Source organism: Urocampus carinirostris, chromosome 15 (assembly GCF_059441175.1).
Source record: "Urocampus carinirostris isolate Australia breed hairy pipefish chromosome 15, RoL_Ucar_1.0, whole genome shotgun sequence".
NCBI classification, from domain to species: Eukaryota; Metazoa; Chordata; class Actinopteri; order Syngnathiformes; family Syngnathidae; genus Urocampus; species Urocampus carinirostris.
Genome location: NC_142363.1, coordinates 216,065 through 243,415, shown reverse-complemented (window position 1 = coordinate 243,415; position 27,351 = coordinate 216,065). Strand labels below are relative to the sequence as shown.

Below are 27,351 nucleotides of genomic sequence, written 5' to 3'. Positions count from 1 at the left end.
CTGATTCCAGTGGAACAGAGGTATTCTGTGGGGGATAGGTATGAGCTGGCTTGTGTCTGGGCGATCAATGGCACATTTACCTTTACGGGCTACACTTCACACTCAGGACTGACCACGAAGCACTCACAGCACTCATAGCCATGACGGTGTTGGGTCACAAGTCACTACGCCTGTACCGGTGGTCAGAGAGAATACTATCCTACAACTTCACAACAGGGGCAGCACGGCAGCGCAGTGGTTAGCGCTTGCGCGGCACAGTTCATGTCATGGGAACCTGTCGAGGGTTCAAATCCAGCTCCAGACTTCCTGTGCGGAGTTTGTATGTTCTCCCCGTGCTTGCGTGGGTTTCCTCCGGGCACTCCAGTTTCCTCCCACATTACAAAAACATGCATTTCAGGTGAATTGGCCGGTCCAAATTGTCCCTAAGTGTGAATGAGCGAGTGAGTTGTCTGTCCCTGTGTGCCCTGCGATTGGCTGGGTACCAGTTCAGGGTGTCCCCTGCCCACTGCCCGGAGATGGCTGGGATGGGCTCCAGCACCCCCGCGACCCTAATGAGGATAAGCGGTACGGCTAATGAGATGAGATGAGAGAACTTCACAACAGTGTCTACACCTGGCAGAAATAATGTTGTGGCTTCATGCAGCAGGAGCCCCTCCAAACAACCGTTTCTTTGCAGGAGCGCCAAATGGCCTGTGCACAGGACCCTGAACATGGCTCACGATGGTCACCTAGGCATCGTGAGAGTAAAGCAGCGCTGCCGGACCCTGGTTCAGTGGCCGGGAATCGACAGAGACATTGAAACAGTGTTGAATGCCTGCCATTTTACCAGCGGCAAGACGGGTCCACCCCCAATGCCACCTCTGGAGCCCTTCAGTGGCCAAGGAGGCCTTGGAGCTCTATGACAAGCATCATCATCAGCGGTTTCTGTTGGTGGCCTACGACTTCCACTCCAAGTGGCCAAAGGTCCTCCCTGTGGGGTCAGTAACCACACACCAAATCAACTTCCTCTCCTTTAGTTTGACCTGCTGGGGTGTGCCGGACGCTATCACAACAGACAATGGGCCCTATTTCATCTCGGCTGAATTTTCTGCCTTTGCAGGGGAAGAGAGGAATTAAACACACCAGGACAGCCCTGTGCCACCCATTCAGCTAAATTCTACTGCACTACAGAACTACACCACATGCCATAACTGGTAGATCACCAGCCCTCCTGATGGCGGAACAGGAACTCCCACTTCCACTCTATCGAATGCGGCCCCAAAAAGAGATCCTCCAGGCACTCCTGGAGCGGGACCCTCTGTCTGCAGTACAGTGGCAGAGACGCAGCACCAGATGAAGCACTGCTACGACAGGGCACTTTGGGTGAGAGGACAGACACTCAAAGTGTCGGACTGGATCCGTATCCACAGGTCCCACAAGCTGCTTTCCTTCTGGTCCCCACCCCAATAGATAACAGCACAGCTCGGCCAAGATACATTCTGCCTGGCCGACGGCTTCTGGTGGCATGCCAGCCGCTTTAGGCGCGCGAACCAACCATCACAAAAAGAAATGGCCGCTGCAGCTGATCCACGCCACACTGTTGGGGACTGGGATTTCCCTCCATTACCTCCGGGAATCCCACACGAACCCGAGGCACAGGGCAATGCTCTAGGACAGGGCTCGTGGGGACCCCCTGTACCTCAGAGATTGTGGTCTAAACGTTGGTTCAGGTTAGTGGCAGTCGAACCTGCTTACCCAGTTAGATTGATTACGTTACGGGCATAAGGTGTGTTCTGGAATTAAAGTTGTGTTCTATACTAATATGTTTGAATGTGTTTTGCACTTGAAAAAAAGGGGGGGTGTAAGTGGAATGTAACCACAACCACAGGGCAGTGTTATGACGGCATGATGTCACAGCTATGAAGCGTGCAATTGCCGGAAAAATGTGTTGAGTGAGTGACTACTGAAAAAAAACAACAGTAAGTACGGATTCCAAGTAATTTTCTGAACATAACACGCTCTAAATTCGAAACACGTCTTTGGCCTGAGTTTACTTTTTGTCATGGTTGCCATGGCGCCCAATTGGCCACGCCAATGTTTGTCACGGTTGCCATGGTGCCCAATTGGCCCCGTCCGTGTGTGTCACGATTGCCATGGTGCCCAATTGCCCGCCCGTGGGGCGCCAGCTGCGGCACGTTGAGAGATTGGATTTCCGTCTATATAAAGCTCAGCGCTCTCTTCCTTTAGTAGTCAGCCCTTTAAACGAAGTTTTGCCCCACAAGACGTGGGTTCTGACTCGGTCCTCTTTTGCTGTTGGTATTTCAAGTCCGGTTTTGTTCCCGTTTATTTTTTTCCTGTTTAATTTCGGGTTCCAGTTTTGTTTCTTTCTGTTTTTGTCTCGTTAGTTTCTCCAGTTTTTGTTCCGGTCTAGTTTCTCCTATTTATTTTCATCATCTTGATTCGTTATAGATCTCGTCGGTCTTTGGCTTTTCGTCTTTCCACGCCACTTTAATCCTCAAGAAAGCAAATAAGTCTGTTGGAGGGATGGGAATTCAGATTATTTTTAAAGGACCAGCTTTCTGGCTTGGCTCACTAAAAAGTTAATACTTACGGCCCCGGAATGGCTTTTCAGGTTGTTTTCGTTGTTTAATTCATATATTACAATTTCTATGTATTTTTATGAATGCCTTAAAGGGGGAACATAAAGCAAAATTAACAGTTAAAGAGTAACACTGAAAAACACATGAAACATAAATTAAAATATTTTTAAATCTACAGAGAAAAATAAAGTAAAAACAACTTTAACCTTTAACTAGCCCAAAGGGCACTTAGTGTTATGTATTTTGGAAGATCCACTAATGCCGCAATCCAGAACGGAAGAGGCTGGAGACTAGATCGGCACAAAAAAGATATTTATTAGGGAATTCTTAAAACCTTACCAGAGTATCCCCGGGTTGAGCTCCAATCCGTAACTTAAGAGAGCTGTGGTGTGGAAATTCTGCAGGGCAGACAGGCGATATGGCAGGTCAGGCAAAGAGGCACTGGAAGCAATATAGGGATTATAGTAAACAACTATTTTAGGCGACTAGAAATAACCCGGACGAGCATCAACGAACCATCCTGGTCAAAGATAACGCGCTAAATGGCTGGTCCTGTTTTTATCCTCTGGGGTCTTGACAAGGATGGGCTAAAGCAGGTCTAATTAGGATTGCTGCTAGCTCCGTGTCATTTGGGTGTAATCCCTAGTTTGATAAGCATTTCTAAAAAAAACAGCCTATCATGCTATTAATATGTTGTTACTATGCTGTTACCAGGTCAAGTATTGGAAGTAGCATCAAATAGACTCAGTCAGCCATTGAAAAAAAAACTTTTTACTAGAAAATCACATTGACTGAAAGGTTTTATACATTTGACTATAAGGGATTTTGTACGATCAAATACAAATTACATTTAAATGCAAAATATATTCACTGGCTGAGCTGTGGGGAGAGGTCAATGCAACCTTGTGAAGAATGATGTTTACAGAAACAACGGGAACTGGGACACAGGCTGATAAGATAATCAGCGCTTCCCGGCGCAAGAGGGGCCTTCGTGACGCAGGGGTCCAGACATTGAGGCGACGAGGTGTAGCCCACATGGGTGTTCCTGGCCCGCCCATGGGAGGAGCCGGCACACCAGCGGGCGGAGAGACGGGGGTCGAGAGGAGAAGATCGGAGAAGATCGAGTGAGAACGGGGAGAGGCTGGACAAAGACTAATTCGGCTGATTCGATGGAGTTCATGAGTTAAATATTTTAAGAAATTAAATCTGCCCCAAAAAGAAACGAGCATGCATTGTTCGGTGAATGAACATTATTTTGGTTAATGGAGTCAGATAACTAATTTGAACAATTTGGTAAACCATACATTTTAATATATGTTTTTCCTAACATGACCTAGCACTGATTAACTATTTTCAGAACAGGTTTGTGGGCACCTCAGCTGTCCTCAGGGGGCATCCTGGCACCCGCGGTTACAACTTTGGAGACCACAGTTGTAGATGCTCACTGTTATGCAATGAGAAGCACCACTGGATGACTTAGTATTGACTTCTAAGATGTGTTGAACCGCCCTCAAATTGAACCCACACCCCCCCAAAAATGATAGCATTTTTAAAACTCTAATTTCTTCAATAAAGGACATCCATCCATCCATTATCTGCACCGCTTATCCTCAGTAGGGTCGCGGGGGTGCTGGAGCCCATCCCAGCTGTCTTCGGGCAGTGGGCAGGGGACACCCTGAACTGGTTGCACACCCGTCGCAGGGCGCACAGAGACAGACAACTCACTCGCTTATTCACACCTCGGGACAATTTGGATCGGCCAATTAATCTGACATGCATGTTTTTGGAATGTGGGAGGAAACCGGAGTGCCCGGAGGAAACCCACGCAAGCACGGGGAGAACATGCAAACTCCACACAGGAATGTTCGATCTTATGACCTCAGAACTGTACCGCACACGCGCTAACCACTGCTCCACCGTGCTCACAAAAATACAACAAATACTAAAAATATTCTACAGATATACGACAAAAATTATTCAATGGCAATAGTAAAAACCTAAAACAACTATTTTAGGCGACTAGAAATAACCTGGACGAGCATCAACGAACCATCCTGGTCAAAGATAACGCGCTGAATGGCTGGTCCTGTTTTTATCCTCTGGGGTGCTTTAGAAATATTTCAAAATTAAAGTGCAGTAATACTATAAAAATTCAGACTGCATGGATGTTTTTTGTCATATGTCTGTCAATATAATTCTGTTTGTGAATTTTTGTCATATTTATTTTATAAAATGTAAGTATTTTTGTATTAAAGTTTTATTGTAGTAATAATTCTGTAATAGTGCTTTAGCGTCATACAATTACTGTAGTAGTATTTCTATGGTATTCTTTTCCTATATGAATGAAGATAAAATATATGAGGGCCCTGTTTTCGGGCACGAAAAAAAGGGACAAAGTTAGCACAAAAAATATTGAAAGAACTATATTTACTATTATATATATTGTCATTTTAAATTGACACTTTTTGTTTGGCAGGCCGGATGAGGTGTAGTTTTCCGACCCCTGCTCTGGGGGCTCAGCACCCCCAAAGCTAGAACAAAATAGAATATACCTTTATTGTCATTGTTGCAACATGGGTTGAATATATTGTGACAACGAAATTGGACGTGGCACTCCAGTACCACATTTTACAGTGAGGATAAAGAAAAACAACGACATAAAGGAACAAAGAAGATGTTTTTACTGTCCTTGTTGCAATAGGCTTTGTTTTCCTCCGGAGGGGGGTGTATGAGGGAGTGAGGGACAGACAGAGATGGCCGGGTCCAACTACATGTCTGATCTTACTGTACACGCGGTCCAGTGTTTTTCCCTAATTGCTCAGTCCACGAATTGAATGAATTTGGGAAGTACAGTCCTTAAGCATGCCTGAATAAAGTCGCTGGCGACGATTAAAGCTCCGTCGGGGTGTGCAAGCTACTGTGTATTGATAGCGTCGGGCAGGAGATTTAGCGCTATGCTAACATTAGCAACCGGTGGAATGTAAACAGCAACCACAATGACCATAGTTAGCTCACTCGGTAGATATAAGGGTCTACACGATACTGCTGGAAACTCTATATCGAGTGAGCAGTGTGTGTCAATGATTTGGCTGTTGTTGTAGCTCGTAGTTCGCCGCCTCTGTTTTTACCGGAGTCTCCGTCTCGTTCGTGCTGGTGAAGCGTGCGTCCTGCTAGTTGGACTGCGGCTTCTTGGAAGCCAAGACTCTGTGATGACAAAAATATTCCAATTTCGGACGAAGCTGTTGGTGGCAATCCGCAGCTCAAATTCACTCATTTTGTGGACAATGGATCTGGCGTTGGTCAGGAACATGCTTGGAAGCACTGGTCTGTGTGGTCGCCTTCTTAGCCTAGGCCCGACCGGCTGCCTTTTACTTTTGCCCCGTCGTTGTCGGCGGCCAGATCACCCAGGGAGATCCGGTGGTAAAAGGAGTCGAAGGGAAAATATGAGGGATAAAAGAACACTGAAAAACAAAAGACGAACTGGAGCCCCTAAAGCCGCTGCACTCACGCGCCCCGCCATCTTGGAAAGCTCCTATCACCACTAAGTCATGGGTTGTTCTTTATCAAATACTCTGCCTGAAACAGAAAAAGACTAAAATAAATCCAAATTCTGAAGGCAAATAGTACAATCTAATGTTGACTTCATTACCAGGAAGTCTATTGGATCCTCTGGCCACGCTGAGCCGCATGCAATCAAGCCCTTAGACAGGGTGGTAATGATGTTCTCCATCAAGTAGGTCTTCATTGGCACAGACAGGGCTTCCAATTGCTGTACTTCCCATTGCCTTTTCTCCTCTAACGTCTTGGTCTTAAACAAACATAGAGTATGAAAAATAAAATTATATTAAAAAAAAAGGTATGTAAACAGGCACAACAACGTATGTAATGCACCGCAAACATGCACAAAAACGTACGTAAGTATAATATCAGTTTCCACTGCTACGCAGATGACACTCAACTATATCTTCCGTTGGAGGAATCTGCCACACTAAATTGTGGAAATATGGAGGCCTGCCTCACTGAGATATAAGAGTGGATGTCACTCAATTTCTTGCGTCTTAACTCTGAAAAGACCAAAATGTTAGTTATTGGTCCATCTAAATGCCGTGACTTATTCTCAAAAACTGCTGTGAACATTGACAAATGTCACATCACACAGAGTGACTCAGTTAAAAATGTAGGTGTCATATTTGACCCCGATCTGTCCTTTCAAACACATGTGAAGAAAATTACTAGAACCGCTTTCTTCCAACTTCGTAACATTGCTAAAATTCGTCCTATGCTGTCTCAGTCGGATGCTGAGATTATAATTCACGCGTTTGTTACCTCCCGTCTCGATTGCTGTTATGCACTACTCTCCGGTCTCCCAAAATCCAGAATCAATAGTCTTCAGCTGGTACAAAATGCTGCAGCGAGGCTTTTAACTAGGACAAAAAAATCCGAGCACATCACGCCGATTTTGGCTAACCCGCATTGGCTCCATGTTAGCCTAGGATGTGATTTCAAGGTTCTCTTAGTATTATACAAAATCATACATGGACTTGCTCCCTCATATCTTTCAGATCTGATTTCCTCCTATGTTCCGGTCCGAAGCCTTCGTTCTGAAAGCGCCGGTCTACTGGTGATCCCAAGAGCCAAGAAGTGTTCCGCAGGTTCGAAAGCGTTCTCCATCCGGACACCGGTGCTGTGGAGTGCTCTTCCCCCTGAGATCTGATCTGCAACCTCAGTGGAAATGTTTACATCTAAGCTTAAAACACACTTCTACTCTATAGCTTATGAATAACCTATACTTTTTGTGGACGATATCCCTGTATTATTTGTAATTACAACATCCTTTGCCTGGTAATCCTGAAAGGAGGATACCACATGTACGGTCCCTTCTTAAGGTTTCTTCATTTTCCTCATGTTGAGGTTTTTGAGTTTTTCCTTGCCCTCATGTTGTTTCCGGATCAGGGGATGGTGTAATAATAGTCTGAAATAATAGTCTTTGCAATAACCTGTGCAGCCATTTGAGACTCTTTGTGATTGAGGGCTATACAAATAAAAATGACTTGACTTGACGTAAACACACACAAAAACATACCAAACACGCACAAAACTGCCCTTAAAAACTTGCAAAAATATTTACCTAAACCTATGTAAACACAGAAAAAACATATGTAAACATGCACAAAAACCTGCATAAACACACACAAAAAGTACTACAGTATACACAAAACGCACGTAAAACACAAAAATACATATGCCTGCAAGGACAAAAACGTATGTAAACTCACATAAAAACATACTAAACATGGACGGAAACGTCTGTAAAAACGTGCAAAAACATGAGTAAACATTCACATAAAACTGCGTAAATACACACAAAATCATACGTGGACACACACAAAATCATACATCAACATGCGCAAAAAATGTATGCAAACACACAAAAGTGTAAGTAAAAACGCACAAAAACGTACGTAGAAATGTTAAAAACCTACATGAACACACCAAAGAGTACTACACTATACACAAAATTTACGTAAAAACACAAAAAAAAACCATACGTCAACGCACACAAAAAATGTATGCACACACAAAAACGGACATAAAAACGTACAAGATGTTGATGTTCTAATTGCATACAAAAATAAGAAACATGTTTACACACACAGAAAACATACGAAACCACAAACAAGAACATTCTAATTATACACAAAAATGTATGCAAAAACGTAAATAAACATTCACATCAAACTATGTAAACACACACAAAAAAATACAAAAAAACACAAAGACCTATGTGAACATTACTTAAATTGGACTACAGTATACACAAAATATACCCAAAACATATGGTAACACCTACAAAAACTACATAACACACGGTAAACACGCAAAAAATGTATGTAAACATACACAAAAATGTACGTAAACACACAGAAATGTGCTAAAGACGCACAAAAACCTACCTAAAAATGTGCAAAAATATATGTACAAACATGCTAAAACATATGTAAAAACACAAAAACCGAAGTAAAGGCGAACAAAAAACTACATAAAAATGTACATAACACACAGCAAACAAGGACTAAAAAATACAAAAACACGTACAAAAATGTACATAAACACAAACAAAAATGTACACGACGCACAACAAACACACACAAAAACGTAAGTAAATGCGCACAAAAACGTACATAAAAACATAAAAAATGTATGTAGAAACGCACAAAAACCTATACACACAGGAAAACATATGTAAAACGTATGTAAAAACTCGTAAAAACATACGGAAACAAGCAAAGAAAAACATGCAAACACACACAAAAGACATACGGAAAAATACACAAGATTGAATGTAACACACACTAAAACATAGTTAACAAACCGCAAACACGCACAAAAAGGTACTTAAACACCCACAAAAACCTCCATAAACACACACAAAAATGTGCTAAACACGCACAAAAACATACTTAATAATGTGCAAAAACAGTAGTAAAAATAAACAAAAACTGTAGTGAACAATTACAAAAACATACTACAATTTACACAAAACGTATGTAAAACACATAAAATCTTACTTAAACACACAAAAAACGTACGTACACGCACACAAAGAAACAGCAAATAAACACGCATAGTAACTTAAGTAAAGACACACACAAATGTACCAAATGCGCACAAAAACGTACATAAAAACACGGAACTTACTTTAAAAAAAATAATAAACATAAACGTAACGCACAGCAAACATGCACAAAAACAAATGTAAACACAGACAAGAAATATAAAAATGCGCCAAAACATACGCCAACACTCACAAATGTATGTTAACACGTACATTATGTACGTAAACACACCATTATGTACTGAACACGCACACAAAACGTACGTAACGCACCGCATACATGCACAAAATGGTATTGAAACACACACAAAAGCATTCGTAAACACGTACAAAAACATACATAAACACACACAAAAACGTAGGTTAACACATTCAAAAATGTACGTATTCCACCGCTTTTTACTGTCAGTAACGGAAAGAGTAGAGAAAATAATGAGTTAGATGACCTTGTTCCTGAAAAAAATAACGTAACGTAATGAGGTTATGAATAAGGCCTATTTCTTACCCACATCTCCCAATGTGCTAATCTCTGCTTGGCTTCTGCCGCCTTCTGATCTTGCTTTTCCTTCTCAATGGTCTCTATCATGTTATTTGCTTCTAGCTGGGCATTGTGGTTGCTCGGACCATAGTTTCTGGCGTTTCCCACTCGCTCGCAGATTGTATGCATCACCAGTTCATTGTCAGGTGTATTGAGACTAGTAATCTCTGTAGATAGAAAAGAACACATTCAATCCAAAGGAATAGAAGGGGAACAACTTCATTTTTATTCTCTGTATAAAGGAGAGGCATTATTGAAGTCACAGAGAAGCCAAACGCAATGAGCTCAGTGATTAAATGGGGGCATCAGGTCGATTTAGTTAGATTCAATAAGTGAAAAAAATATAACCCAATTTAAAAATGCTAAACCTGTTTTTTTGACTTTCAGTTGTGTGGGAAGGAGTTTACATATGACCATTTTTTTCGAAAAGCAGTCCAGTAGGTTACCCTACATGTGAAAGAATACCCCAAAAGCTGATGCGACACTTTTGTTTTGTTGACTAAGTATTTTTCCGAAGAGGGACAATCCATTTTACTAGGCCAGAATCATTTAAAATAGCAACACCATCTTTGATAGGCAGTCAGGTACGTTACCCTAGATGTGAAAAATGCAAAAAAACAAAACAACTCTGCACTTATAATTTTGTTGACTTAGCAATATTTTGCGAGAAAGACACAATTTGTATATCAACACCATTTTGGACCGGCAGTTGGGTAGGTCGCCCTAGATGTGAAAATGCCCCCAAAAAGGCTTATTCTTTACTTTTGGTTTTGTTGATTTAGAATTTTTCCAGAAAGACATTCTACTGTGCCAGGCCAGAGGGACTTTAAGTATCAACACCATCTCTTACGGGCAGTCATGTATGTCACCCCAGAAGTGAAAAATGCCCAAAAAAGGTTACTCTCCACTTTGGGTTTTGTGGACTTTTCCACAAAGACATTCCCCTGTCCCAGGCTACAATTGAATACCAACACCATCGTCGAAAGGCAGTCAGGTAGGTTAACCCAGATGTGAAAAATGCCATCACCTCTGATTAACATAAGTGCGTGTTAAAGTTGTCTTACCTATTAAAAGTGGTTTGATGTCAAATTCCTCAAAGTAGGTGAGGACACTTTCTTCCTCCGTGTTTTTGTCTCTGTATTTGGCTAACATTTGCAGGAAGTGTTCTTGCTCGTATTTGTATTCCTGCACCAACTTTTGCGGGAGGTTGACAACGCGATCCTTAAGGAAGGAATCTGATGCGTCCACACACACCACAAATTCTTAAACACAAAGAAACAGAAAAAGAAATAAAAGAATACAGTCAAGGAGCAATTGTGCAAGTTCTGCTACTTATAAAGATTCAAGTCTGTAATTGTCAACACGGGTAAATCTCAACGATGAGAGACAAAATGTGGAAAAACATCCCCGAGTATAAGTATTTGGAAAATCCCAAAAGTTAATCTCAATACTTATTTACCCTGTGTTGGCAATAACAGAGGCCAAACATTTTATGTATTTCTTTACAAGCTTTTCACTCATGGTTGTATTTCCATAGTCGTATTTTTGTAGTATTTCTATTGTAGTATTTTTGTAGGATTATTTTTGTAATACTACTATAGTTTTATTTGAATGACTGTTGCTTTGTGAGTGGCGCCTGGGTTGGGTGACATTGAGTCAATGTGTCTACTAAAACAAACTGTGAAGCATTGTGACAGCTAGTAGCTTTAGCGGATTGTTTATTGAAAATCGATTAAATCAGACTGAGAAAAGTCATAAGTGTGCAAGAAAATGCTAGACCACCATCGGGCGCTCCGTGGATTTTTATGAGGTCTGGAAAGAGATTGAGGTGGCGTGGAGAGAGAAGTACGTTTACTGCTACGACTAGGCTATGAAACAAGTTTCTTGGGCCACCCCTGCCAAGCTTGTATCTCACCAACACCAGATTCTTTAGCCGTAAAACGGACGACCTGAAGCTAACACTCGTTGGAAACTGCTAAGTTCGTTACTATTGTATTTTAATTATCATGGAGACCTGGCACACTCTAAGGATCCCCCGAAGCTCTTTTCACTAAAAAAAGAAGCCCCCCAAAAACTGTTTAATGACAATAAAGACCATTGATTCAGCTGTAATTCTCTGTTCTGTGTTTTCATCTATAGTTGGTATTTTGTCACATCTATCCATCCATCCATTATCTGCATCGCTTATCCTCAGTAGGGTCACGGGATGCTGGACACCCTGCCTGCCAGACAGTCGCAGGGCAAACAGGGAAGGGCATGTCACATGCTCATTGACATCTAGGGACTATTTGAACCAGCCAATTGACCTGACATGCATGTTTTCGGAATGTGGGGTAAAACTGGAGTGCCCGGAGAATACCCGCGCAGGCAGGGGGTGAACATGCAAACTCCACGCGGGAGGTTACGGTAGCTGGACTTGAACCGTGAACCTCTGCACCGTGGGGCTGCGCAATAACTACCCATCCACCGTGCCACCTATTTTGTTACAGTCATATTTATTATGTTACTGACATCTAATAAATAAGGTTCCTACAGCGGTACTTCTACTTTAAAATGTCTACATACAAAAGTATTGGGTTACAAAGTACCTGAATGGAAAAATATTGCCTCTAGTTACAGAAGCATTTCAGGATACAAGGTCAAAAATACAGTACAATACGCACTGCCGTTCGCCGCTCCCAGAGTTCTACCTGGCAAGATGCACTATATGCATGAATCCCGGCATGTTCCTCGCGTTCCCTTCCTGCTCTGGAAACAGTCTACTGTGTGGTACCGCTATGAAGAATCATTATTCACAGTAGACACCATGAAAGATGCAGAAAAGTGGACAAAGAGGAAAAAAGAGGCCGTGCAAGTGGAGTTCAGAGACGACAAAGATGAGGGCACATGTATAATTCCATCAGCCCAAATGAAAGACATTTTGGCAAAATTCCTTGAAGTGTCATAATTTGTGGAAAGGAATCACACAGAAAAGTGTTGACAGGTTGGGCTGTCGCTCATAATGATGAGGTATGCCTTGTGCTTTCCTGACAGATTGTCAAAAGCCGGAAAAAGCAGATGTCATTGGATCAGTCTTTCAAGAAACGCTAGGCAAAGACCAGTAAAAAAGAGGGCAGTTAAAATATAAAATAATATTTTTATTTCCTTGATTCTTTGGGTTTTTTTACATTATGTGCCTCTCGTTTTATGTTTAGTGTGCTGTAATATAATTTTAGATGTATTTTATATCTATTTACATTTCGTCTTGATTATCTTTTACAATTTATCAAAAAAAAAAAAAATTGGGGTTCGAAAAAACTTGAAAAAACACTGCTGTATAGCATTGTAAATGAGAGAAGGTGTAGAGCACAATTTTCCCACTCTGATGACTGTTTCTTGGTGGACAAACCTGGCATTATCTTCTTGTTGTAAGAAGAGATGGATGCTCTTTCATCTGATTCGTGTTCATCAACTGAAAAGAAACACAAAGAGAGAATTTGTCCTTACCCACATGCTAAACGTGTGTTTCTGTGTGTGTAAATGGATTTGTGTGCACATGTTTGTAATTAAAAGTCATATTTCGGATTTTGTTACCATGGAAAAGTTCTTTGGCTTGTTCATATGACTTTGGAATTCCATCCAGTACAAAGCCTTGGTTTTTACAGGGGTTGGTCATTAGTTTATCTGTCATCACCTTCACCAACACCTGGTCATCTATTGAACCTAAGGAACATGGATATGATTACCAAAATAATCTTAAACATTGATAAACTGATGGGTGGGAGCAATGAAAATATCAGATTAGTTAACACTACAAGCACCACAGCCAAGCCATTTGGCTTTCCTACATAGAACGCCCAAAGGACAGCCAACTGACTGGATTGGTTTCACCATTTATCTGCAGATGAGGCAAACTCTGGTGTGAACAACACAGCTCAGTAACGAACCTTCACATGCTAATTTGAAGAAAAGAATGTTTGGTAGGGGCATAACCAGCCCTGATTTATATAGTATTAATCTAGTTGTGTTTTTGTGGTAGTTTTTAAATTTTTCTGGAGTTTAATTTTTGTAGTATTTTATAGTTTGTACTTTTATTAGGTAGTAATTCCGTAGTATTTTTTGGAAGTATTTTCATTGGTTTTTGTTTTGCAGTATACTTGTAGTATTTTGCATTATTACTGTAGAATTTTTTGGCGTGTTTTTGGCATAATATATATGTAACAGTATTTTTGTATTATAGTATAACTGTGGTGATATTTTTGTCATATTTACATACTAGTATCTTTATCGTATTTACTATTTTTTACTATTACTGTAGTTAAAATTGTATGGTATTTCTGGTGGAATATTTTTGTAATATTTTTCTATTATAGTATTACTGTAGTATTTTTGTAGTATTTCTATAGTATTTTTCTTATCAGAATGAACACAAAATAATATATAAGGTCCCTGTTTTGAAGAACTAAATTTGATATTTAGTTTTGTATTACTTTTGTAGTAAATTTGTAGTATTTTTTGTAGTATTTTTGCCAACTGCAGGTCCTCCTGCAGGGTCAACCAATGGACTGAAATTCCACACACAAACATGCAGCCATGCACGTCAGAGGTCTCCGTAACAACCATACGTGACTTCAGCAGATGGCATCTTGCATCCATCAATACGCCACCCACCACATTTAATATGAACAACCCAACCTTGCCACAGTTACAGAACAATGCTGACAAGATGGGCCATAAAGTTAGTAATTCTGGAGGGGGAAGAAAATTCCTTGGACTTCTACAGTTAACTCATTTATGCCACTGACGCCAAGACGTTTTTGTTGGGTTTTGCATGTGGACCCAAGTGATGAGAACAGGTACTGAGGCAGGGATGCTGAGAATAAGGATGGTATTTAAAAATCAAAACCAGGAACAAATTAACAAATGACCAAGGGGTCACAAAACAAATAACAGCCAAACAAAATATAACCCGACAATATCCAAACCTGAAAATAAAGACAGAAATGGAAAAGCAATGGCCCGACCCAGTGTGTTGTCCGAGCAGTCAATATAGAGTATTAAAATGATTATTGACAGGTGTGTGGTAATTTGTTCAGGTGTGCCTTGCTCTAAACCTTGTTGGTGTCCTCTGGGGAAGGGTGGCGTGCCAGATCCTGACAGTTTGCATGTAACCGGAAAGGTTTGTACAAATAAAACAAAACCGCATGTTGATTTAGTAATGATTTCTGTATAATAAATGATCACTGAGAGGAATGGCTTTGATCAGCTTTTGTTTAATCAAGGAAGTTAAACTCCAGCCTCCAAAGCATAGGGTTTGCAACGCTCTGAAATATTTTTTGATTGGGTTAACTTGGGATCCAACCCACAATCCTGAATGTGTGAGGCAAACATCCTAGTAGTTGAGCGACGAGCGATTTTGATTTTTCATAAATAAACATTGGCTTCTAATGATGGGTAATTGAGACCTACAAATACCTGGGTGTGCAGCTGGACAACAAACTGGACTGGACTGCCAACACAGAAGCTCTATGTAGGAAAGGGCAAAGTCGACTTTACTTCCTCAAAAGGCTGGCCTCCTTCAAAATCTGCAAAAAGCTCCTGAAAATATTCTATGAGACAGTTGTGGCAAGCGCCCTCTTCTATGCGGCAGCGTGCTGGGGAGGCGGCGTCAAGAAGAAGGATGCCTCTTGTCTCAATAAACTGGCTAGGAAAGCGAGCTCTGTTGTGGGCACAGAGCTGGACAGCCTGACAACAGTAGCTGAGAGACGGGCACTGGACAAGCTGCGGTCAATCATGGACAATCCATCGCATCCACTACACAGCATTATCTCCAGACAGAAGAGCAGTTCAGCGACAGACTGCTGTCACTGTCTTGTACTACGGACAGACTGAAGAGATCTTTTCTTCCTCATGCCATGAGGCTCTTTAACTCTACCCGAGTTAAAGCCCACATTAAACCACACCCCCTACATTGCATATTACAGAATTTTATTGCAATATGTATTCTGTGTAGCACTATTTAGATATTTGATATAACACGCTACAGTGGGCATTTGCACGTCACACTGGGTATTTGTATATTGTATTCTTTTTGCTTTATTGGGGCGGCAGTAGCTCAGGAGGTAGAGCGCTCGTCTTGGGATCAAGGGATCCCAGTTCGAATCCCGGCTCGTCCGCGTTACATGTCGAAGTGTCCTTGGGTAAGACACTGAACCCCTAATACACCCAATAAGCAGGTTAGCGCCTTACATGGCTGCAAGGCCGCTATTGGGAAATGTGGAGCACATTGTAAAGCGCTTTGGGAAGTCATTGACTTGAAAAGCGCTATAGAAATGCAGATCATTTCATTTCATTTCATTTCATTTATTATTGTATTGCTCTCAGCTCAGGGATGTTGCTGGAAATGTGAATTTCCCTTCAGGGATGAATAAAGTATCTATCTATCTATCTATCTATCTATCTATCTATCTATCTATCTATCTATCTATCTATCTATCTATCTATCTATCTATCTATCTATCTATCTATCTATCTATCTATCTATCTATCTATCTATCTATCTATCTATCTATCTATCTATCTATCTATCTATCTATCTAACCCTAAAAATGCCAGTTTAGGGCCAAACCCAAACCCTGAAACCACACCCGAAGTCCAACTGTATTCCTAAACCTAGCTCAAACAAAAACCCTAGCTTCAAACAAAATGCTAACCCTGGCTCCAACCCTAACCCCAGCTGTCAAACTCAAGCCAAATTGGTAAACGATTAGCTCATTCTAAGATCAATTGAAGGCGATTCATGCACATATATATCGATAAGACAAAATTAAAAATCCATCCATTATCGACCGCTTATCCGAGATATTAGCCTTAGCAGCAAGACCTCCCAATCCCCAGCCACTTCGTACTTCTCATATAACAGGATCCTGAGGCACTCTCTTGCCAGCCGAGAAACATAGTCTATCCAGCGTGTCCTGGGTCATTGCCGGGGCTTCTTGCTGGTAAGACATTCCCGGAACACCGACTGAGGGAGGACGTCTAGAAAGCATCGTCATTAAATGCCAACGCCACCTCAGTTTGGTCCTTTCAACTCCCTCCCAGGGCGCTATCTCTAAGGGAGAGCCCATCCACCCTGAGGAGGAAACTCATTCCAGCCGCTTGTATCGGGGATCTTGTTCTTTCAGTCATGAGCCAAAGTTTGTGACTATAGGGGGAGGGGAGCGACGTAGATGGTAAATCAAGATTTTTGCCTTTCAGCTCAGCTCCTTCTTCACAATGACAGAGAGTTACAGGGTCCGCATGACAGGAGACACTGCACCGGTCTGTCTATTTCTTGTTCCATTCTACCCTCGCCCGTGAACAAAACCTAAATTTACTTAAATTGTTTCACTTTGCAAACCTCACTTATTGATGTGACTAAAAGTATCACCAATTTTGTCATTGACACATCCAATGCTACGCCACAACGGCTTGGTATTAACAAGGCGGGACGACCAATTAAAAACAAGAAACGGTAAATTTTCAAAATGTAACACAAATTCTCGGCCACATGGACGCTTAATCTTTTCGCCTGATCGAGAGCTATAAGAAGCGAAAGACATTTACAACACGTCAGCACACCCAGGATCAGCTTAGCAATCCGCTAACCATAGCTTCAATGATAGATCGTGGTTCGCTGAACTAAAATGGGAAAGTTTAAAATTTAACCCAGCAATCTACACACACTCTTTGGGAAAAAAAAGAAAATTCTGTCGTGCCAAATTTGAAATTTGTCAACTAAAAGAAGGCCTTCCAGATTTAGCAGACAAACACTCAGACACATAGTGGTTTAATCTCAAAGCTGATCCCGAACATGACAAGCCTTGCGGATGAAAACAAATCAAAGGTTGAATCGTATAAACCATTTGTCAAAAGAAAGAAATCTAAGCCTGGAATAACAAAAACATATCCAGATTAAGATTAGCATGTATAGATAAGTACAACTTCTAGCAAATAATAGAAACAATAGTGAGTTATTCCAAAGTGCAACATATTGCCATTCAGAAACACTAAATGAAATTAAGAAAAAAACATTGTAATGGTAAGTAAATGTTACTTTTATGGAGTAAGTGCAAAGAAACAAATTTTGAATCACTCAATTCTGAGAAAAAAATCTGAATTATAATAAACATGCTATTTGTACATGGTCCAAATCTTCAATACAGCTGACTGTGAACAGCCCAAATCTTTGGCAAGCATCCGAGTAGAGTTATCTTCTTCAAGAAGTTTGACGATTCTGTCTTTGGTTTCAAGAGACATCTCTCTTGTTGGAGCCATGATTCTTGCCAATCCGCTTAGTCCAGGGAACCCACCAAGGTGTGGTAATGCACTGTTTTTAACTGCTGACTAACGAGCAGACATAATTTAAGGTGAGCAATTATTTTTGACTCAAAATGCACTGATTCCAATTTTTTTTCCTCAGAATTGAGTGATTACATATTTATTTCCCTGCATGTGCTATATGGAAGTAAAATTTACTGTTCTGCACTGTTTTTCTTAATTTCTTTTAGTGTTTCTGAACGCCGATATTCTGAACTTTGGAATGACCTTACGATGGTTTCATGTTTGTGAGTTTTTTTCAACAGAATAATATGTCTGAGTGAGGGCTTGCCCCAGACTAGTGATTTCATACTTTTTGCTGCGGGTTGTACTTGCTTTAAAATTGTCGACTTGAATCTGTTTGTGAGCAAGCGTCACTAGATTACTTACTTAATAATAGAGCTCGTGTGTTTTAGCAATGTCTAACTAAGAATCTTTTTGAGTCAGAAACCAAACTGCTGCTTTCAAGATCATCTGCAACACTGTTTACTGGATGCGAGGTCTATCTTCCAGCCGTGGTTCCCTTCAGCGCAGCATGAGTGGCTCTTCCTTGTCTCGAATCTTCCGATGACCGCAGGGTGACGGGGACATCTCAGCCACCAACTGGGTCTTGTTAGGGTGATGTGCTGGGTGTTGTCTTTGGTTGCCAGGAAAGCAGTGTTGCTGGGCAGGGGGACCTGTCGCTTCTTGAATGGTAGCGGTCCAAAGCAGACAGACCCCAGGGGCCCTCAAAGTTCTTTTTTCCCCTCTGCACGTCTGTTTAGGCATCCATGCCTTGCCACAGTTGCCTTAACCCTGTTCCTCCCTCCCGGGCCTTCTTAGGTCTGGGAGGGGTGGGTGCAGTGCCCCTTCCTCTCCCCTGCAGAGAGTGGCTCGACAGATCATTCCTCTTCCTCAAGCATTAGTTTGCGCTTTCACTTTGTACAGTCACACACAAGGCGGGCAGATGGAAGTGGTAGCCTAGGTAGGGTAATGGGCCAATGGGGGGGCCTTGTGTGTTGGCCAGGCTATGCTCCGCAGACCGTGTCATGGTGATGCCGGGGCTTCTGATAGTAATTGGTTGGCGGCACGAGAAGGGGGAACGCCCTTTCAGGTACTGGGAGACAGCTTTTCACCCTCATGATATGGGTTGCTTGCAAGCCTGGCTCTTCAACAATCATAATTCATCAGTGTTATTCCTCCATGCAACATGGCCATCAACCACAGAGAGCTATAAACAGTCACCAAATTTAACTATCTTGGAGATGTCATATCAAAGGTGGTGTCAGAAACAGAAGTCATAGCCAAGATAGCTCAAAGCACAGCCGCACTTGCCAGACTTTAACCCATGTGGAGGGACAAAAAACATCGCAGAAAAGTCAAAGATAATCAGGACTTGCTAAGATCATTGTGCAGGGCTGAAAGTCTATTGAAAAAGAACTGGGCAGGGTACATCAAGGAATGGACTGGTGACAATTTTGCCACGACCCAAACACAGGCCAAGAACCGTCAACAGTGGAGAAAGCTATCCAGGGTTGCATAGTCAGTGGATCCCCAACGACCCCGGTGGTTTAGGGATCAATGAACCATGAATCCCCCAAAGATTATATAGTAAAGACATGCTGGTGTCCGTGGTTAAACTCTGCCTGGTAATATCAATCTAATTTTCTCTTTTAGTTTCTAAATATAATCACTTACCTCGATGAAATTTTGTCGCTTATGAAGTAACATGTAAAGGCCAACGAGGGAAGGGATGGAAGACCTCATGCATGTCAGACCCCCAAACTCAGCCTCCTAATACTTTTATGCTGTTCAATTTTGTGGGTGGACCCAAGTGCCCCTCAGGATCTTAAATTGTTTTTATGATATTGTTGAACTTATTACTTTATCATTACACACTTACATTAGTAATCTGACTACAATTTCTGACCTTAACCAAACGCCACTCATCCAACAATATGCGCACTCGTTTTGCAATAGAAAGGCACCAAATCTAATACAAACAACTGGGTCTCGGGTCCCTCTTAATACAATCTTGTGCATCTCTGTTCCCACCAGCAGGGGCACCTCTCATCCAAGTAGCCCAGCATTAATTCAAACACTACAATATGCAAATAGCACAGCAAAAAAACATCCTAGCATAATTCTATTGGCTATGTGTGTACTGCAGTTATCCTTAGCTCGCTCTGATTGGTCTTTCCTCCCCTGCAGAACCACGTGTTGGCCCCTCCTGGTTGTGGTTTCCTAGCAGTTGTTTACCAACTGCCTCTGAGTCATCACCCTGTTTGTGGTAGTTACCGTCTGTTGTAGAACATTCCATTCTTGCACTTTTTTGCACCACACATCCTGTTTCACCTGTCACGCGCTCATGCAGATATCCTCATACTTTCATACAATAAGCAGCATTATCTAACAAAACACTCTATGCTTATATTTTGATTTTCCTTCAATAGTCAGGTGAATATTTTTCCTTATCAATATGACTACTCCTTTTGTTTTCAGGTTGAAATTTGATTGGATAATTTGCCCAATTCAGAGCCTGGTGAGTTTTCTACAGTCAGACTTTTTTAGGTGCGTCTCTGAAAGAACATTATATCAACATTCAATTCTTAATATACGGCAGGATCCTTTTCCGTTTTAAAGCGGCGTTTAGGCCACCAGGGTTCAAGGAGACAAATCACACTTTACGTCCATCAGGCGAGATTTTTTAACAATTTATCCGTGTAACACAGCTGCAAATAAATATTTGAACACCTTTATATCATCTAGAATTCTGACCCTGAAATACCTGTTAGTCCGCCACTTAGAAGTCCACCTGCATTCCATGTATCATCCTGAATCAGATGCACCTGTTTGAGGTCGTTAGCTGTATAAAGACACCTGTCCACTCCATACAATCAGTAAGACTTTAACTTGTAGCGTGGTTAAGATCAAAGAGCTGTCCAAAGACACCAGAGACCAAATTGTACACCTCCACAAGGCTGGAAAGGGCTACAGAGCAGTTGCCAAGAAGCTTGATGAAAAAAGATCCACTGTTGGAGCAATCACTAGAAAATGGAAGAGGCTAAAGATGACGGTCAATCTCAATCGCAGTGGAGCTCCATGCAAGATATATCCCCTCGAGGGATCTCAATGATTCTAAGAAAGGTGAGGAATCAGCCCGGACTTCATGAAATGTGTTGGTCAATGACCTGAAAAGAGCTGGGACCACCTTTTCTAAGGTTACTGTAGGTAATATACTAAGAAATCATGCATGGCACCAAAGGTTCCCCTGCTTAAACCAGCACATGTCAGGGCCCGTCTTAAGTTTGCATATGACCATTTGGATGATACAGAGGAGTCATGGGAGAAAGTTTTGTGGTCAGATGAGACAAAAATAGAACGTTTTGGTCATAATTTCACTAAGCATGTTTGGAGGAAGAAGAATAAAGAGTACAATCCGAAGAACTCTCTACGGTGAAGCATGGGGGTGGTAACGTCATGCTTTGGGGGTTTTTTTCTGCACATGGGAAGGGACGAATGCACTGCATTAAAGAGAGGATGACTGGGGCCGTCCGTGTACTGTGAGATTTTGGGGAACAACCTCCTTTCCTCAGTCAGAGCATTGAAGATGGGTCCTCGTAGTGTCTACCAACACAACAACGACCCGAAACACACAGCAAGGAAAACCAGAGAATGGCTCAATTTATCAAGGTTCTAGCATGGCCGAGCCAGTGTCCAGACCTTAACCCAATCGAAAATCTTTGGTGGGAGCTCAGACTCCGTATTTCTCAGTGACAGCCCAGAAACCTGACTGATCTAGAGAAGATCTGTGTGGAAGAGTGGGCCAAGATCCCTCCTGCAGTGTGTGCAAACCTTGTGAAAGACTTTGACCTTGGTAATAGCAAACAAGGGCTACTGTACCAAATATTAACGATCATTTTCTTAGGTGTTCAAATACTTATTTACAGCTATATCCCACAAATGATTTGTTAAAAAAACATGCATTGTGATTTCTTGATTGTTCTTTTTAGTTTCCAGCCTTGTGGAAGAGTACAATTTTGTCTGGTGTGTTTGGACAGCTCTTTGGTCTTCCCCATGTTACAAGTTAAAGTCTCACTGAATGTATGGAGTGGACAGGTGTCTTTATGCAGCTAACGACCTCAAACAGGTGCATCTGATTCAGGATATGTGGATTATTGGTGTACTTCTAAGTGGCGGACTAACAGGTCTTTCAGGGTCAGGCTGTTTTTTTTTAGTTTATCTTCCTCACAGTGGATATGCACCTACGATGAAAATTTCAGACCCCTCCATTTGTGTGAAGTGTGAGAAATAGCAAAATAGCAGGGTATTCAAATACTTATTTCCTTCGCTGTATATATATATATATATATATATATATATATATATATATATATATATATATATATATATATTGTAAATGAATACATAAATATATAAATTCAATAATCGTTCATTTCCAAGTTAAGTGCTTCACTTTGCAAATCGAATAATTGTAACCGTCACATATGTCAACACATAATGGGTGTCTAAAAATAATAAAGAAGACATAAGAAATATGATTTTTGTGAATTAAGTTTTGTCAAAAATGATCCCAAACACTGTCATAAGCCTTTAGCAACCAATAGTCAAAGTAAAAGTAGTAATAAGAATAATGCATAAATTACCTGATAACTAAAATGAGACTAGCACACTCCTCATCAGCCAACCATCGATGCTAAGCAACTGCAATGACGTGAGTTGCGCCACCAAAAATCAGTCGGCAATCAATTAGGCATGCGGCAATAAACCAATAAACTTCCACTTTATTACAAAAGATCGTCAAAACCAGGAATAGGCAATCTGAACCGTCTTACCGGGTGAGGTCCATGCTTAATGAAGGTTCATATCACCCGGCCGATGTGGCCAGTGAGCCGACTTCAGTCCGAAAAAATGAGAGACAAAGTCGTGGAGTTTGTGGTAGCGTCGTCAGCCTTGTCCGGAGATGAGAAACTCCTCCTCGAACCATTGTTATGTGCCAAGAAGCGGGGAACAGTGAAGCAGGTCTCAAATCAAATATATACAACTTCGCCATGACCTCTTGGTATTTAGCACGTTCCACAACCACTTCCGGAGCAAAATCCTTGTACATTTGTATGGGAGATCCACAATATTGCAGCGTGCCTCGCCTTTTGCGCGCGTCACGTGTGATCAGCTCCTTCGTTTAGTCGTGGTGTGAGCGAACTGCCACTTGCCGCGGGCGTGATCCATGTTTTGGTTTGGCAGTGAGAGTTTTGTGTGCCCGGTGTAACTCCGGTGGAGATTCGAATGTTGATTTGCCAAAAACCTCCACGAGGAAGTCGGAAAAAAAAAGGTGACAACTATCACCCGGGCCCTCGACAGACTCTGGAAGGCCAATGACCCTGATGTTGTTTTGGTGACTCCTCTCCTCCAGATCTGTGATCTTTGTGGTTAGGCTAACACAGCTCTCCGCTAGCAGCACACATTTCTCCTCAAGCGCTCAGATGTTTCGTAGGCTTTGGGCTGATCAAGCTTCAAGAGTCACAATACGTTAGCTGTGCTCTAACTTTAAAATGGATGCTGTCTAAGTTGGCCTCCACCGCGGCGAACGTAGTTTTAAAGTCAGCAGCAATGCTTGCTCCGTGGTCCTCCAGAATGCCCGGCAGGCTAGTCACACAGGCACTTGGGATGCTGACTTCGGCCCCTAGTCGAGTTCTGGAAGATCCCGTCATCATACCCAAAAAAAAACAACAAAAAACAAAAAGAAACAAAAAAAAAGTAAAATGTCGCCCTTATAGCATGACTGGAAAAAAAGATCGCCGTCTATTAAATGAAAATTGAGTTGGGGGGCAATCTGTACTCCACTCTCATGCTCACCCAAACCGGAAGTCCCAGATGTCACCATTTCTTAACTCACCTTCATACAGATCAAACAAAACCATCAACATTAAAAACATTAGTTTATGTACAATGTCAATAAAGGAGTCTCAAATAAGGATTTTAATAATGAAAGAACATCGAATGAAAAATCAATAGTTACTTAAAGCTTTTGTTTTGAATGGCGGGGAAGCAGGAAATATGCGAGGTCCCTCAAAAAATATGGTATTTATTAACAAAATCCTAAACAAATTAACAAACAAATGGTAAAGGAACAATTATTAAACTATGCAAATCAGAAAACAAACCTTACAAACAAGGATGTAACTGAACGACGTGTGATGGTGATATTAATGATGACCCGACATCAAGTGTGGGAGATCCTGGGCATCTGCCGGAAGGGCAATGGGTTCCGGTACCTTGTGGACTGGAAGGGGTATGGCCCAGAGGAGTGGTCATGGGTTCCGAGTCACTTCATCCTTGACAAGGATCTCTTCAATTGTGCCCATCCTGAAAAGCCTCGGAAGGTGCCCCTTAAAGGGGGGTCGTTGTCAGATCATTGCTCTACAAGCCATCATTCCTTACCAAGTTCCTGACTTCCTGCTGCCAATGCCGTGTGCAAAAGAAAGATTTGCTATATTCCCCCAGCCGTGAGTGTTTTGGACTGCGTTTTATTTTGCCCATTTTATTCCTTCCTCGCTATGCGGAATGCTTTTGTGAAATAAGTTATCCCTGCCCTCCAATAAACGTCAACACCTCTTGTGTGTCCAGGTTTGGGTCTAACCGCCAAGCCTAACAGAAATGTTCCCAATACTGTGACTTTATTTCCAGGACTAAGATGCTATATAGTATAGTATAGTATAGTATAGTATAGTATAGTATAGTATAGTATAGTATAGTATAGTATAGTATAGTATAGTATAGTATAGTATAGTATAGTATAGTATAGTATAGTTTCGTATGCAATCATACAATTTTGTGACTTCAAATCTGTAAATCTGTACCTCCATTTTGCTCCACACTGTCCTTTAAAATATTTAGCAATTCCTGGGCTTCAGTCATTGATACTGAGTCTTCATTGTCTGCATCTGAAGGAAGGTTACTTAACATATATTCCTGGATGAGAGGACGGTAAAGGAAGGCTGATTTAGACTACATTTCAAAATGCCTTATTGTCAGGAAAAGAATACACTCAAACAATTTCCTTTATTGAAGGGACAGTGTGTATCATTTACCTCATCCTAGAGGTGAAACGGGGTGAAATACTTAATTCATTTAAATAATCTATTGATTTCAATTAAATGCAAAAATACATAAGATATCATATAAACATTTGAAACAGTCGAAGGTCCCCAAAAAATTATTGTTCTACTCATGTATAGTCTTGCTGCTACGGGTACCCAAAGAACTAAAAACCTCACAAAAGTCTTATCAAAAAATAGAGAACAAAATGGTGCAGTTCTGTCACTTTGTGTCTCTGTGGCTTGTATTTTTCCATTGCGTCTGTTAGCATTTGTTTTTGTTTCCACGAGACAACACAGTGACACCAAATGGTCAAATATTACACACTGTCCCTTTAAAAAGTGAATTTTGTTGAACAAAGCAGCAAAACTAACCAGGTTCAAGATGGTCTCAGATATTGTCTCCTTCAGTTTGATGTGATGGAGCTTGTAGGAGTCACATATATCTTTGGACACACTGGTTTTCCCCACTGCTGGAGGACCCAAAATACACATCCGAATAGGCTAGAAGTACCAAAAAAGGGCGGGATATTTGTTATTGTAAATCATTGACTTAAAGGGATACCCACATTTAAAACATACAAATTATAAAAACAAATTGCAACAAAGGAGGACAAGCAGCAACACAAAAAGCCAAGGAAAGTGAGTTCAAAGAAGAACTTTATGACTTGTTCGACATTGCTCATGCTAATGCTCAACATTATGACAATTCCAGAAGACAAAGGGTTTTTGTTGGTCAAAAAATACCTTAAATAAAAACAAGAAAAGACCTTGAATCGACGCCTAGAATCTGAATCTGAGCAAAGAATTGCGAATGAGTCAGTTCAATTATCACGAAGCAGTAGTAGTTTCATTTCATTTCATTTCACAGTTCGGAAGATGATTAACCAGGAACAAGTCATGACATATCAGATTTATTCTTTAAAAATATGGATGTTTCGATCCCAGTTCCGTTTGACTAGAAGGGGAGAACAAGCACTCCTTGGCGTGTGTGTCTTCACAGTAAGGATCTACGTGAAGGCCTGGATCATGGCACCTCTTTCAGCAAGTGCCCCTCACACTTATTTGCAGCTTTTAAAGTCTTTAGTGGAATATTCAAACATAAATGCTGCGATTTCTAAAGCTGCCCTTAAGAAATTATCCAATCACCTGTGGTATCCAACACCAGAAATGGTTACACTTGCTTTGTTTGACAATCAAGTCAGTGTATCAAAAAAACAACTCATGGTGGCTGCAATGAAAAATAAGGACAACATAGATGAAACTGCTGAACATTTTCAAAAGATGATATCTGTAGATTTAGACACTGTTACTTTGTGTCCTCTAGATCTAGCACTTTCTTCAAAATCATGGACCTTCCTGTTGGCTATCTTGATGTTGAACCACAGGAATGGGAATCACGGGATGACTTCAAACAAGCTTTGGAAACTGTTCAGGAAATCAATGTGGTCAATGATCTTGCAGAATGAGGTGTGGCACTGAATCAGGAATACTGTGGTCATATCACAAAAGATGAAACTGATGTGCAGCATCTGCTGCAAATTGCTGAAAAACACCGGCAACTATTTCAGACAGCTGTAAAGAGACTCTAATAAAGGACTTAGTTTTTCTCTTTGTGTGTATTATCTACCTGAGTCATCATTATTTTGTGTGTGTAACTGGCTTAATGTGCGCTAATTTAAATGTATACAGTGATTGAGCTACCTGTAAATATCAACTTACATGACTGAAACTTCTGCTGTGTAGTTTTTGGTGGTAAGATAAAAGAATACATGAAAAAAAAGCTCCACCCTAGTGGCACTCATGAGTTTCGTGATGGAAAAGCCCAGAGAGCAGAACAGGTCAAAACCGAGGAGGGTGGCACCCTTGCCAGACACTTGAAAAGATAAAGATGGAAGTGTTCGAGTGCCATAGCGCATAGAAAAGTTGCAGTGCCAGCCATGTCGATCTTGGTGTGTCCGTAACCAAACAGGTCTTCCGGACCTGGTTTAACAGTATTTCGTGGAAAATTTGATCTTATTGAGATGTTCAACTCGTTTGGGAATTCAAGAATTGAATCTCCGCCTTTGACGCCTCCGTTTCAAAGACTAAGAAGTACCGGTCAAAGATTAGTCTTTTTGGAGAGAAAAAGAGCTCTTACCAAAACACGTTCAGACACTTCTGTATTGGATAAAGGAATTTAGT

The 27,351-nt window shown here is 41.3% G+C and overlaps 1 protein-coding gene across 6 annotated transcripts in view; it reads right to left on the bottom strand.

Annotated features, from left to right (window-relative positions):
• Nucleotides 1–3,461: 3,461 nt before the first annotated feature.
• ak7b (adenylate kinase 7b) overlaps nt 3,462–27,351 on the bottom strand; it is a 98,866-nt gene continuing 74,976 nt past the window's right edge. The window contains exons 11-18 of one of the 6 annotated variants that reach the window (XM_088354058.1): nt 25,543–25,671; nt 24,931–25,042; nt 13,307–13,435; nt 13,122–13,184; nt 10,798–10,995; nt 9,701–9,900; nt 6,229–6,387; nt 3,462–6,155 (exon numbers count right to left, since the gene is read on the bottom strand). In XM_088354058.1, coding sequence (XP_088210184.1) covers nt 6,126–6,155; nt 6,229–6,387; nt 9,701–9,900; nt 10,798–10,995; nt 13,122–13,184; nt 13,307–13,435; nt 24,931–25,042; nt 25,543–25,671 — 1,020 coding nt within the window. In that variant the 3' untranslated portion in view covers nt 3,462–6,125. Of the gene's footprint in view, nt 6,156–6,228; nt 6,388–6,493; nt 6,644–9,700; nt 9,901–10,797; nt 10,996–13,121; nt 13,185–13,306; nt 13,436–24,930; nt 25,043–25,542; nt 25,672–27,351 lie in introns of those variants that run through there. The other 5 variants (XM_088354062.1, XM_088354059.1, XM_088354057.1 and 2 more) reach the window with 5 other exon arrangements.